Below are 15,629 nucleotides of genomic sequence, written 5' to 3'. Positions count from 1 at the left end.
GGTGATTTTTCCAGGTATGCCATTAGCAGTTCACTTACTGTAATTCATCAGTAACATCGGAAAATGTACGTTTCTCCTGGAAATATTTTGTTTGATTTTGGTATCGCTTAGGTTATTCCAACTGTATACGTCAAGAATCGGTGTTTATTTCCCCTGGTGCTTGCCCACCCTGCTGGCTTTGTCAGCAACCAGTAAATCTCAAGGAATTCTGCAGCCTTCTCCTTACCCACCAGATGCCAGCAGGGGAGTGAAAACACAGCAGGTGACAGCCAGGAACACGAATGTTCACATTAGCACTGAGGAGCAAGGTGTCAGGAGGCCCACAGACAACCACAAGTCAAACCCACTTGCCATACAGCACAGGTACTGGGATTTTTTTTTCTGAATTTATGAACTACCTACCCCCAGTGTTATGTGGCCAGAGTGGATAAATCAAATTCCAGACAGACAACAACGCGTTCCGCTTCAGATAATGTTTTCGCCAATCTGTTTGCAATATTTATAGGCCAGGTGTCAGGTGCAGCTAACCTGGAGAAGAATGTGGTCCCTGTTCTGGTGCCATATAACAAGGAGTCTTGCTTTGCCCAGCCTATCTGGCCAAAGCTGTTGAGTGAATGAATAAATTATGTTATATCTTTGCTATAAATCTCATGTAAATATTTCTTATTAACAGTACATCAAATGCTAGACAACAAAGAGATTAGTTGGGGGAAAAAACCTTACAGCTTTCCTTGACAACTAAAGCACAATGGATAAGCTCTTGCTGGCTCGCAGAAACTGATGTGGATATCTCTTTCCAACTGTGCGTTCAGTGACATCATGTTGTAGCTTGCAATCAGCCATGGTAGAAATATTTAAACCACCAGAATTGACAAACACTACAAAATCAAGAGACTCTGCTGTTAAACATTTATGAGCACATGGCTCTGTATAATCCATTATTCTATAAAAATATATCAATGATTGACTAATTATTACATAACTACAATGTGCCAGGCACCAAATTAATAGCTGGGAGATAAATCTCTAAACAAGACAAGTCCCTGATCTTGTGGAGCTCAAATGGTCAGAGTCAAGATAGCGAATAAATTAGTAATCAATAAACAAGAATATTACAGACTATGATAAGTGCTGGGGGGGGGGGCGTATAGTAGTTAGCTATTGCTGCATAATAAATTACCCCCAGAACTTAATGACTTAACACGGTTGATATTTATTATCTCACAGTTTCTGTTTTCTGGAGTCTGGGCATGGCTTGGCTATGTCCTCTGCTTAATGGACTTCCACAACGCTGCAACCCATGTGTTTGTCCACAATCTACAGTCTCAGCTGAGGTTCGACTGGGGATGGACCACTTCCAGCCTCATTCAGTGGTTGTTGAAAGCATTCAGTTCCTTCTGACTGTTCCTAGGGGCCACCCTTGGCTCTGCCCCATCTTTAGAAGACTTTCCAAATGTCTACTACATAATATCAGCAGCCGCCTATTGGGCATTGACATATGCCAGGCTCCGTGCTTAGCACTGTGTTACTTCTTTGCATTCTCACTTACCCTGAAAGTAGTATTATTCTCCCCATTTTACAGGTAAGGAAACTGAGGCTATGAGAACTTCATAACTTGATCAGGATTGCTTAGCTCCTAAGTGGTGGAGCCAGGATAATAGTAATTGATCTAATTTCGAGTGTCCCTTCCGAAGGGTCAACCACCTATTCTGCTCTAAGGCCTCTGCCTTTGTGGCGCTTCAGTGTAATAAAGAATGAGCAGCAGCAGCAAATGGGCAGGAAGCAGCCTGGAGGGAGAAGTAGAGGCAGAAAGGTCAAAAGGAAGAAACGCTGGGGTAGAGTGGAAAGAAGTTCAGTGGACAAAGTGCAAAGAGACACATGAAGCGTGGTTTAAGGTGATACAAGAGAAGGATGGGGCACTGCATGGGTTAATGGCAAAACCTTTTCCATGTAACATTTACTCGTTGATTTCCCCCCACAGCTACCATTATGCTTGTTATTAGTGATAAATGTTCCGTTAAATGCATACTTGTATGGAAGTCGCTGTCGCTGTGTAAAACATCAAGGGTCCAGTGATTGATTATGTGCCATATTTAATGACACGGCTTGATTTTCTTTTTTCAAGATGAAATGTTTGGTTTTCAAATCAGTGTGTTCAGTGAACCTGACGTGTGTCCATGGAGACATACCCGAGGCTCTTTCTTGCAGACACACCATCTTCCTTTTGTTTCTTGGACATATATTAACTGGGAGCTCGTGGACACCCAGGAGCAGATAGCAAATGCAGCAGAAATGCATGACTGCAGAATCCAGACCAGGAGAGCAGCTTGACTCTCTTAGCTGTGTCTTACAGATCAGATCGCTTAAATGAAATCAGAGCAGCCAATTTAATTTTCCCAGTTTTGACACAGTGCATTTCTTGGTCAAAATAAAATCCTATCTCCTTGAGCTAGAGCTCCCCAACGTATAAGCCATTCCCTGAGAATAAATGACTCTGGTTTGGAAAAGCCACTGATATGCTCAGACCTTTGAGATATAATTTAGTTCAGGGAAACAGTAATATATCATCATTATCAACAATGAAAGTAAATTGCCCACCTTGTGTGTTACATACTGGCTAGATGCGGGGGTCAAAGGCATTGTCCTTGCCCTTGAAAACTTTGTCATTTACTTAGGAAGATAGTAAATGGGCATTCAAAATAAAACCAAACAGGAAATAAGGCCTTTATATTATTCAGGGTAGGCTAAACACTGTAGCCGACTTCCTTCAACTAAGGAATGGCTTCTTTCTTGTTCATGCCACAGTCTATACAGCAGATCAGTGAATGGGCTCTGCTTCATATAGTTACTTGGAGATGTAGGGTTCTCCCTGCTTGGGAAAGAGAAAACACAGAGGCTTTTGTGGGCGGTTTAGGAGCCATGCCAGCACATCACTTCTCCCATATTCCATTGTCCAGAATAGGTCCCACGAGTTCATGTTATAGTCTAGCTGTGTGCCTAGAGCAGGGGTGGGCAAACTTTTTGACTCGAGGGCCACAGTGGGTTCTTAAACTGGACCGGAGGGCCGGAACAAAAGCATGGATAGAGCGTTTGTGTGAACTAATATAAATTCAAAGTAAACATCATTACATAAAAGGGTATGGTCTTTTTTTAGTTTTATTCATTTCAAACGGGCCGTAGTTTGCCCACGACTGGCCTAGAGTCAAAGAAAGTAGGATTTGGTGAACAAGTAACATTTGGTTTCACCACAGGTTCGTTTGGTAGCAAACAATTGAAACTGAGTCTGGCTGGTTTCAGTGCCAGAAAGAATCTCCTGAACAAACACTGGCGTATGTTGCAGAATCGAGGACAGATTGAAGTCAGCAGCAGGCACAGCCCCAGCTCTCAGCGGCAGAGCCTGGCTCTTTCTGGTTAGAGCAGAGCCTTCAGCCTAACTCAGCCTGAAAGGCTCTTTCTATTGGAGTTGATCACACATCTCCCATCTGAGCCTCAAACCAACTGAGAGAAATAAACACACAGATCCGGTGAGATTCTTGGCATGGAGACTGCAGTTTGGCCTTAAGAGAATAACGGGCCTTCCGGCCCCCTGTTCAGTTCACTCACCAAGTGACAGAATAGCTGGACAGCTGGAGGTCTCATCCCCCAGAGGCGTGCCCTCTGCACACGCAGGAGGAGCACCACAGTTTTAGGTTTACTCCCAAAACATTTAAGGCAGAAATCCCTCTATGGGGCCCAGGAGCAATGTGGGGAGAGGAGAGAAGTTTTCCCTTACATTCTGTCTCTGTGATGCCTGGTTCCACGTTTCATATTCCCAGAAACCAGTTGTCCCAGGGGGGTTAGGGAGTTACCTGTGAATCAGTAAGTGAGTGCAAGAAAGACAAACCTGGCCGTGGCCGGTTTGGCTCAGTGGATAGAGCGTCGGCCTGCGGACTGGAGGGTCCCGGGTTCGATTCCAGTCAGGGGCATGTACCTTGGTTGCAGGCACATCCCCAGTGTGCAGGAAGCAGCTGATCGATGTTTCTCTCTCATTGATGTTTCTAACTCTCTATCCCTCTCCCTTCCTCTCTGCAAAATATCAATAAAATATATTTTTTTTAAAAAGAAAGAAAGACAAACCTGACCCATGGCCACCAGGGCCTACTTCTATGCATCAATGGTCCTTCCCAGAGAATGGGGCAGCTGTGGGCTGCCTAGTTTTTTCAGCAGAGCAACAAAGGCAATGTGACTGCTGAGCGGTACAGCAATGAATATGTATGTATAGTTGAAGTAAGCGTGACTGCAGGAGGGAAGGGTTGGGAAAGACTTCCTGGGAAAGGCTCCGCTGCAGTGGGAAGCAGGTCACTGTGAGTGGAAGGCACTCCCGTTGTACGAGAGCTCAGGGTTCCGGTGGCATTTTCTCTAGGTCTTTACATCTCAAAGGTGGTTGCTTTTGTTATTGATTGGTTTTTGTTATTGCTGTCATTGTAAAAGCAATAATGTTTATTACAGAAAACAACACACAAAATACTGATAGGCCCATGGACTTTTTTTATCTTTTAAAAATGAAAACTTCTGAACAACTCAAATGGCCATCCAATAAGGAATGACTGAATAAATTATAATGCATCCATACAGTGGGCTATTAAGCAGCTGTTACAATGAAGAGACAGACCTGTAAGCACTGAGATGAAAATAAGATGCTAAACCAAATTGTCCAGCTGTGTGAATGCTATCATTTGTATGATATGAGTGTATATAAAGTGTGTGTGATGTGCAGGAGAAAGGCAGGAGACAACAAACTACAATAACAATATTTACCTCTTGAAAATGGGGTGGGGGTTGGAGAAGGGTGGAAGAGGATCCCCCTTTCCACGTTAGAAATGACTATATAATTTCTATTTTTCTCACAATAATTGGGTATATTTTCAATAGTAAAAACATTTTAATGGTAGCCTTAAGTTTGCCAGAAAATTGAGGCTTTTGGAACATCTCATTGCAAGCCTTGCAATTTATCTACTAAATAGTCTAATTGATTTTCTGCTAGGTTAATCAATATATTTCCCATTGCAGTCATAAAGTTTTATTTACTTCAGGAGATGGGAATTGGCTGGTTCATTTTTTTTAAATTATTTATAAAATTTGTTGAACTATCAGAGTTAAGCCAATGCGTCTTTCCTTTGTGCTATCACAGACAGGCATTTGGTTGGCTTAGTGGTGAATCTATTTTGCTGCAGTTATATGTAAATATCCTGTCCTCAACCCTGAGCTTCCTGAGGAAAGGAATACTGATTTTCCATCCCTATGTCCCCAACACTCAGAACAATATTTTGAGTAGATAGTCAATAACTTCTAATTAAATGGATGCATAAATTAATGAAAAAAATATAATACTCTCAGATCAAAAATATGTTTCTGTGGAGGGAGAAATGTTTTTTAAAATGTACTCATGAAATTATTGGAATGTTGTTGTGAGGAGCCTATTGTGATGTTGTAGCATGATATGATAGCTCTTATACTTTCTGCAGAAAATTGGTCATAACATTAGTTGCATTAGTCAAGATTTCTTTGTTGCTACTCACAGAACATCTTATTTAAATGTTTTAAGGAAAGGAGAAATTTATTAGCTCACAGAACTCACAAAATCTGAGGGATAAATTCTGGCTTCAAAATGCCTGAAACAAGCACAAATGAAGTTTTTTTAAAACCATCATTTCTACCTCTCAGTTCTAGGTTATCTTCTTTCTCAGGCTGACTTTCTCTGTGTGGCTGGCCACTCCCAGCTCCAGATTTATGCCCTACCACCTTCAAGCCCAACAGAGAGAGGACATCTTTACCTAAGAGTTCTAAAAGAAATGTGTTCTGGAATTGAGTTTCAACCCCAGGTGGCCTCACCTAGGTTACCCGCTCATCCCATGGACATGGGAATGGGAGGCCCTGATTGTCCAGGCCTGAGCCACATGACCATCCCTAGATCAGGAATAGTGTCAAACCTAACTTAACTCCACCTGTGCTGAGATGGAGGAAGAGGTGGTGCCTCTTATAGCATAGATACCAGAGGAGAGGGAAGGGATGGACACTGGGAAGGCAACACAGCACATATCCCCTTAGTGCTTGAAGCAGCCCTGTAGTGCATGCCCATAGCAACCTGTACTGCAAATTGGGAAGAGTAATTGCTGTGAGGAATTGGCATCCTTGTGAGATAGCTATCATAGAATCACACTCATCCCCCAATTTGCTTCATGGAGCAAGGTTGGGTATTCTTTAGGCACAAGTCATGCCTGAGATAAATTAAACATGCTAGTAGAACTGCTATGAAAATTGGTAAGATCTTTTTCGAAAGCAATATTGAAATATGAAAAAAGAGCCTTAAAATATTCATACTCTTTGATCAAGTAATTCCATGTCTAGGAATCTGTCATTAAAAAAAAAGTCAAAATATATTGAGAACTTCCTGAATAAAGATGATCATTGTAGTGTTATTTAGATTGTCTAAAAGCTGTGGTACATTTATGCAATGGAATACTACACAGCTATAAAAAAGAAGGAATTCTTACCCTTTGCAACAGCATGGATGGACCTGGAGATTATTATGCTAAGTGAAATAAACCAGTCAGAGAAAGACAAGTGCCATATGTCTCAAAATAAACTAACAAAATAGAACCAGAGGCATGGATGCATGGAACAGACTGACAGATGTCAGAGTGGAGGGGAGAGAAGAGGGGAGTGGGGAGAACTGGGTAAAAGAAGGTGAAGAGATTAGCTAAAGAACATATATGCATAGCCCATGGACACAGACAAGTGTGGCAAAGGCCAGAAAAGAGGGTAGGGGGCGGTGCTGGGACTGGGTGGAGGTGGGCAAAGGGGAGTAAAATGGGGGTCATCTGTAATAGTGGCAATAATAAATAAAAATAAAAAATTTTAAAAAACTAGAAATAACTTTGAAATTCTAATAATAGAAGATTAAGTTAATTATAAATTAGCATGTTATATTTTATGCAACCCTTAAAGTAATGTCAAGGAATTATATTGATAAATGATATTACATGGAGAAAATGACATTAAGTTTATTAAAATCTCTTGAATATCAGAAAAAAGCCTACATAATTTCTTATTTTTATGATTATGTGCTTCCCAAAATAAGCAATATATATTTACAAAAGTAAAAAAGTCATACAAGAAATTAGAACTGAGTAGTGATTGGTATGTCTAGAGACACTTGGGGAAAATTTTGAAGATGGGCCAATTTATTGGTTTCATTATCCTCCAGCTATAAAATTTATGGCAAATAGTAAATCCAGTTCAACTTGTCAATGATAAGTAGAAAGTCACTTACATTACGCTGATGGTTTTCCAGCTTCGGCCTGAGAGTAGATGACATTTCAGGAGCCTTCACAGAGAGGTGCCAACTGAACCAGGCAGAACCAGAATTACCCAGAGCTTGGCTTGGTGCTAAATTCTGTTTGCACTCAGCAATAAGAGAAGTCTGTGACCTTCCATCCTGGTGGAGCTCATTTCACAAAATACAGGGTGTCCCCCCAAAATGTATATACACTTTAAGAGCTGATAGCTCAGTTTTGAAAATGAAATGTATTTTCATAAACATTGCCTTTATAATTACCCAAAATATGTGTATACATTTTGAGTGCACCCTATGTATGTGTATCCAATTGTCAGGCCTTAAGCAATGTTACAATAAAGTTCGGGGGTACATTGTGAGTAACGTGTTCAGGGAGAGTATCGGCATCCCATTCATCTTCTAGAGTTTAGAATGTAGAGCCTTCCAACCATCCAACAGAACCACTGCTCCTTAAGATGGGAGCTCAGGAGTCTTAGTTAAGAAACAACCAAGTAAAGGTTCCCTGGGGAGCAAACAGCTTGCTACCCTTTAAGAATGCCTAAAAGATTGGGGGACAGTGAGCACCGAGCTAGCAAAAATCCCCATGTTAACTTTTAGCTTTAGAAGGAAATTATAGATCCCCTTTGTGTTTTTGTTCTTTGCTAATCATGGCATTTCTTAATTATTGGTTGGAATAAGCAATGGTTTTGAAGCCATTATACTGGTAGGACTTTTGCAACTGGTAGGACCTTTGATAAAAAAAATAAATAAATAAAGTCCTTTTATTTTGTTATTGAAGGTGGTTCAACTTGAACTCTTTGGGTGAGCGATTAAGATACCAAACTGGTTTAAGCAAATAAGAATAATTAATGCCCTAATTAGCTGGAAGTCCAAAGGTAAGACTGGCCTCAGGCATGGCATGATGGAGTGTCTCCAGTGCAATCACTTCTACCAGGATATGGCTGGCTTCATCCTCAGGTAGACATCCCTCACCCCGCCTCTGCTGTGGCATGAGATGGCTTGTCTAGCTCCTGGGCTAAATGCTTCCACAGGGAAACAGGGCTTCCTTCGCTCCTCTGTCAAGTACACGTCCTGTGCCTGAGTAGTCATTATGCCCCTGGCTTGGCATGCACGCATTGATTTCTTCTAATCAGGGCTCATTCCAAAAGTTGGCCAGATGGATGGTGGGAAAAGTCAATCCAACCCACACTACATGGGCAGAGAATAAGTGACCAGAAGGTCCCCATAGGAAATGTGGAAGCTGCCTTCCCAGAATGGTGTCCTAGTTGACCAAGACAGGCAAATCCACCACAGAAGGCAATTTTATTTTATATTATTTATTGGGGTGGCATTGGTTAATAAACTTTATATAGGTTTCAGGTGTACAATTCTATAACACATCATCTGTGTACTATATAGTGTGTTCACCACCCAAATCAATCCTCCTTCTATTTCCATTTACCCCCCTTTACCCTCTCCTACCTCCCTCACCCTCCTTTCCCCTGGTAATCACCCTACTGTTGTCTGTATCTAACTGAAATAAACAAGTCAGAGAAAGACTAGTACCATATGATTTCAATTAAATATGGAACTTAATGAACAAAATAAACTAACAAACAAAATAGACACAGACTCACTGACACAGAGAATAAACTGACAGCTGTCAGAGGGGAGGGGTGTTGGGAGGCTGGGTGAAAAGGTAAAGGAATTAAGAAAGAAAAACAGAAAAAAATGTGAATGCAGGCCCACTGCACTCTTCTTCATCTTGGGGTCAGGGCCACTTAGTTGTTCTGAATGTTTAAATAGGGTAGCAAAACGTCTGTCAAATATTCAAATGAAAAACTTGTGTACACTGAAAGACAATAATGCAATATTGCCATGATTAACTTATAGATCATGGTACGATTAAAATGCATCTTCCAAATTTAACATGACACCAAAAACTTAATGACTAAAATTGACATGAAAGAAGTTCAGTACAAGTGTCTATAAAATTCAGTTGGTATTTTTTTACCTGTAACATGGGAACAACAAATGTTACAGGTGAATGTTACAGCACGCTTGTTGGCAAGATTAACAATGATTTCTGAAAAATATAGGAATTCAATGCCACGCCCATCCTATTGTTCAGTAAGCATGAGTTCCTAATGCTGCTATCTTTGTCCTAAATCTCATTTCGAGGTCAGTTTCATGAGTTTGCTATGAAATGAAATGTGTGGGCATAAATATCAAACATGCAATGTATACCCAAACTCAGAAACACAACAATTTGGAATGTGTCAAAAGTTCCCTTAAAGAAGAACAGAAAATAGATGCTACTCCAGTTGGCTACCCACAGCCAACTCCAGTCTATGGATAGTGACTACCTCCTTTTGGAGAGAATCCAAGGGGTATTTATACACAACAGGTACAAATGCTGTAACTGATTAAAGATGCCCGTCCTCAATGGAGGAGGCCACAGAGGCAGCTCAAGCAATATGCTTGCTACCTACTTGAATCTAAATGCCATCTTCTCTGCTGTGATTTTGCTTTGTAGACTATGGAAAATCCCAAGTATGAGTTGATCATCGAGGCTCAAGATATGGTTGGACAGCTTTATGGATTACTAGGCACAGCCACAGCGACAATCCTGATTGATGACAAAAATGACCACTCACCAGAATTCACCAAGAAAGAGGTAAGTAAGCCTCTGCTGACACTACCCTTGCGGTCACAGCCATGATTGCTGATCAATATTAAATTCTTTGTACACAGCCCCTGCCGGCTCCCTGTTTGCAAAATCAAAACCCTCCCTTTTGGAGAAAGGATTATGTTATGCCAGAATACTCTTTCATATTTTTATCTTTTTTTTTTTTTTTGCAAAGCTGGAAATACCAGAGCATTATGAGAACAAAAGCATTGAATCTTGTTAAAGTCTGTGAGAAAATAACTTTCAATGCCAAAATGCCATTTTCATAGTTTTATCGGTGCTATTTAGCCGTGAGTGATGTGAGTCCCATTGTGATTTTAGCATAACAATAACTATTTTTTTCAGCAAGTATAGATCCAGAGACCAGACAGAACAGCTGCAAAAGGGTAAAGCAGATTTTCTTGGCAATAGCAAGGTGGCCTAGAAGCTTATAAATAACAACCAAGTTGGCTTGTCTGGGAGAGCCATTATTTACTCTGAGCTCCGATGCTTTTATGATTATGGATCATGGGTGTTGTTTCCCATTATTTCAAAGGAGCAAATTTCGGGGACAGGCTGAGTACACAAAATTACATTCTCAGTTGCTGAATTCGTATCAACTATGCATCTAATAGAAATGTGCTAAGATCACGGTTTCTTTGCGGGTCATGGCCAGGGCAAAGGATTGGACACCCCTCTTACTGACCGAGAGCATAGAATCCATGAAGGCAGCCCTGCCATCGGCCAAACCTTTCCTCTGCATCCCCCTCCCCACAGGCTCTCCCCCTCCCATCCATTGCCTCACTAAACTGTGGGAGGTTGATTTCATTGACCTTTGACCAATGAGGGAGCTTATTTTAGGCTCAGAGAGTCTGCTCCAAGGTCCCGTGCTGAGTAAACAGCAGAAATGGGATATGAGCCCAGCTCCGCAGGAGCCATGCTCCCAACTGCAGTGCTGTGCTTCCCATCTGCCCTGAGGTCCCCACCCTCCCAGGCACTCAGAGAAAAGACCCAGGCCTGCATTTGCAGTTGCCCCTCCCCTCTCTCAAGAATCCAGGGACTATCCCAGCTCCTGACTCCCTAGTGACCTCTCCTGCTGCAGCCCTGCAGGACTCATTCAAGAGGAGGAAATACCCCTCTCCTAGTCTTGGGCACTCAGGACTCCAGTCTCAAACAGCAAAGTCCACAGTAGCTGACATGGCTCCATTCTATTGCTCCCAGGCAGTGTTCCTGTAACTGCATACAGATTGCACATTTCCCCAGGTTTCTCAAACTGGTGTTCCAAGAAATTTGTTCCACTAGTTACACCATTGTAGATCAGGGGGTGAGGGGAGCTTTCAGGGTCAAAAGATGTGGTGAATACTGAGTTGAATCCTTTAAAAAATTTCTTTTACCACATGACTTCTGGGTACCTTTTAAATGCTGTGTGCTTCTCTAAGAGAGGTTGGTTTGGGCTGTAGGCTTTCTCCGATTTATTTGGCCTAGGAATAATTTTTCCTGGGCCACTTCATCATGTCCCATTGAACTAATGGCCCATGGAATATTCACCAGGGATATTGGTTTATCTGCAGAATTTCTGGTGAACCTATTTCAAAAACAGAGTTCAAGGCACATTGTAATTTTCTATACATATATATGTAGTAATGAAAATGGAAATTGGATAATCCCAACCTAAAGTAAGAAAACCTATCAAAGTTATGAGGTGGGTGAGATTAATTAGTTATTTCAAAGAGGCTCCTGTGACTGGGATGGGGGGTGGTGTGCGTGGTCATGGACTAAATATTGTGAGAAATTATTTTTCATTGTTTGTTTTTGTTAATACCACTGAATTCAAGAAAAAAAATTAACATCTCTAAATGTAAAGTAAAAAACCCTGAGTAGCATAATGGAAAATATATTCTTCACCTATGAATATTGGCAAAAGCACAAAAATTCTCTTCAAATAGACAGTGGGCAGTAAGCTTGAGATTACCTCAGGGCAGGGCTGGTGTTCAACTCAGATAGAGATATGAGTAATAAGGCCTTGGAAGGGTAGCTCAGTTGGTTAGAGCTAAGGTTGCCGGTTCGATCCCCGCCTGGGTACATACAAGAAGCAACTAATGAATGCATAAATAAATAGAACAACAAATCAATGTTTCTCTCTCTCCCCCTTCTCTCTTCTCTCTCTGTAAAAATCAATTTTAAAAAAGAAACATAAGTAATAAAATGAGAGGAATGGGTAGCGAGCAGGAGCATCAAACTCTCTCCCTTTCTCTCTCTTTCTCTCTTTCTCTCTCTCTTATATGTGTCCCAAAGGACTCTTTGTCCAATGTTGGATAAAGTAAATTTGCAGTTAAATTTTCTAACGTGTTCCTGAAAGGCTGTGGTTGTCATTGAGGAGAGATGCCAGAATTGCTGGAGGCAGTGTAACAAAGATGTAGAGGGGTGGGCTCTTGGACCAGAGCTGTATTTGAATCCTACTGACAATACACAAGAGACGAGCACATTAACTGTTTACATTCTCATTAGAGTCTTGTGAATGTTAAATGAGCCAACAATGAAAAGCATTTAGATAGTGCTGGTCATCTCGTATTGTATTGGTGATGAGGACAGAGGTAATAAAAACAGTGGCAATTCAGAAGTGAGGACAGCGGAATAAAGGAAGTGATGAAGAAGATGGTGATGAAGGTGATGGTGAGGAAGACAGTGGTGGCAAGATGATGACAATGTTTCTAAAATTTAAGAGGCCAACTGACATTCTTATCAAATGGCCCATTTCACCTCCATGTTGAAAGTAAACTTTTTTAAGTAATCTTTTTCCTTTAAAATCATCTGTGACCCTGCTCCAGCATATCAGAATACATGGCTAGGACCCTAGAGTTCTAAGGGAGACGGGATCCTGGAGGAGAGGTGGCAGAATCTGTAAAGTGTATCACTGTGAATGAAAGCAGGAAGGCCCAGAGAAACGTGCGAGAGGGAAAAAGAGAACTGAACAGGACTCAGCCCCGCTGGTCTCTGGGATACGGAGAGTGAAACAGCAGGTGCACTGGCAACAGAGAGGAGATATGGAACTTACGATCTTGAAATTAAACCATTTTTAGAGATGAAGTTCAAGGTGCAGTCATTCTAGAATGGAAATGGTGGCCATTTGGGGTTGAGGGTGTCTAGAAAGCTGTGCAAGATGTTGTCTTATATAAGTTCTTACATATATTAGGTCATTTCTAAGGAAATTCATGGGAATATATGGTGGTTGTCTTTTTTTTAATTCTATTTCACATGATCTTCCATTTCCAGAGAAATGCATGTTTTCATCTAGAGTATTGGTGAGATTGGTTTAAAAGAGAAGTTATGGTTTCTCAAATAATAGAGACTGGAACTGACACTCTGTTAAATGAGATAGAGGGATAGCTTATTTTACATGAATGCATGTTGGTAGACAGTTCCCAGTCAATATGGTGGCAGCATGGCATTGAGTTTCTCAGATTCCTCTTACCTTTGTGGTCTGCCTTCTCCATGGCTGCCTCGTGGTACGATAGGGTCACTGCAGCACCAGCCCTCGTGTCCATATAACAGGAAGAATGAAACAAGATGTGAGAAGGACAAAGGAAGGCCTGCCACCTAAGTAAATGTCATTTAAAGGCTTTTCCTGAAACCCAAATGACTTCTGCTTACTTCTCCTTAGCTTCCCTTGTCTGTGAGGGAGACTGAGGAATAACTCCAACTAGTCTTGGTTGGCATGTTGCAGCCCTTGATAACATAGGGGTTGTTACTAAGGAAGGAGATATTTTAAAGATTACTTTAAAGAGTAAATGTTTAGTGCAAAGTACACTCATTTGTTGTTGCCCTAGTGTTTATTTAAACTGATTGTAAGCTTGCTGAGAAGCACAGCCCACACCTCTTATTCTCTGTTGCATTCCCAGTGGACACTCAAAAATTCAGTATTTTCCAAATGTTTCCTGAAGAGAATTTTAACTTGGGAACTGTGTCATTGGGTATGATGAACCAAGGTCATACTTAAAATTGCTACTGATCCGTGGAAATCAATTTTTAGTCATTGACTTTCAAAAAAATGTGGGTTGGAAGCATTAGTCTCCCCATGGAGAATCTTCTGTGAGTTGTTCTAATAGTTTTTAACACATAGCTTTAACTGAGTGTTAGTTTTGACTTTTCTAGAATGGTTATTTTGAAATGATTTTAGGGAATCTAGTTAAACTCTCCAAACTCAGAGTTTGAATTACAGCTCAGAATCTCGCTCCCATTTAGAACAAAGTGACTTGTTCATTCCTCCCCCTAAAGTTATTTAAACACACACACACACACACACACACACACACACACACACAGGCACGCACACACACATACACACACACTTCTGGCCCTTGCCTGTGTGGCTCAGTTGGTTGGAGGGTTGTCCCATACACCAAAAAGTTGCCAGGTCAATTCCTGGTCAGGACACATACTCAGGTTTTGTGCTTGATCCCTGGTGGGGAGCGTGCAGAAAGCAGCTTATTGATGCCCCTCTCACATAGATGTTTCTCTTTCTCACTCTCCTTTCTTCTCTCTCTAAAAATCAGTCTTTAAAAAAAACACTTCTGATTTGCACCTAGAACATAGATGATGCTCAATAAATACTGACTGAATAACACATATTTTCACATCAATTTCTAAACTGTAGATCATGAGGATTAAAAATTTCCTATTAATTTTAAAAGAATATGCTTGCAAATGACTTTAAGATGTTTTTTAAAGACATTGAGTTTTTCTTCATCCATTCCATCAATTGATTTTTCAGATTTTAAAAACTTAAAATGGCAACCAGTAATTTAGACTTAATAATTTAGGATTTTATTTTACTTCATTTTATTTTTGCCATTTGATGAATTCTTTCTAAGATAAAAGTTTCAATGTTTGAGCTATAACATTATAATACCTGTAATAAAAATGGCATAAAACTTAAAAGGGCCTGTCCTCCAGCTGGAAGATGAGAGGTGAGTGGGTAAATGCTCAGTTTCATAAAGCGGGGAGGAGGAGTCGCCAGCTGGATGCCAAAGGCTGAAGCTGACCAAGTGGGGGCTGGGGTCCCATCTCCTATTCCTAAAAGCCAGGGGCAGATCTTTAAGAAATTGATGCCTCAGGAATCTTGTTTTTCTTGGACTATTAGCTTTTATAATAAAATTTTATTAATTAACTGCCTAATCCACCCAGTAATACTTTCCTCTTATGTGTTTGACTGCAAACTCTATGGTCTCTTCTCTATATAACAATTATGTAACAGCATTTGCTATGGAAATAGAACAAAAAGTCTGGTCTTTTCCTTAGTAGGTTAATTGGAACTTGCTCTGTATTACTGAGAGTTTTGAAACATTTTTCAAAACTTTATAACACATTTCATCATTGAAAAACTCATGCAAATTTTAAAAATTATTAAATTTGAGAAAATATCAAGTTATGCTTGATATATACACACACACACACACACACACACACTCTAGAGGCCCAATGCACAAAATTTGTGCAAGGGTCTTGGTCCTCACAGTCCCTCACAGCCTCAGCCGGCCCTCACAGCCTCGGCTTCATCCGGATGATCGTTCTGTTATTTGGTCTAATTAGTATAGTAGCTCTTTATTAGATAGATAGATATAGATATAGATATAGATATAGATATAG

The 15,629-nt window shown here is 40.7% G+C and overlaps 1 protein-coding gene across 2 annotated transcripts in view; it reads left to right on the top strand.

Moving 5' to 3' along the window:
• Positions 1-15,629, top strand: part of CDH13 (cadherin 13) — a 1,006,079-nt gene that overhangs the window by 853,313 nt on the left and 137,137 nt on the right. For both annotated transcript variants that reach the window (XM_006762254.2, XM_015562993.1), the window contains exon 8: positions 9,852-9,992. In XM_006762254.2, coding sequence (XP_006762317.1) covers positions 9,852-9,992 — 141 coding nt within the window. The remainder of the gene's footprint in view (positions 1-9,851; positions 9,993-15,629) is intronic.

The sequence above is a fragment of the Myotis davidii genome, unplaced genomic scaffold (assembly GCF_000327345.1).
Source record: "Myotis davidii unplaced genomic scaffold, ASM32734v1 scaffold77, whole genome shotgun sequence".
NCBI lineage: Eukaryota > Metazoa > Chordata > Mammalia > Chiroptera > Vespertilionidae > Myotis > Myotis davidii.
The sequence above is the reverse complement of the archived record's forward strand: the minus strand, read 5'-3'. Positions and strand labels throughout refer to the sequence as shown.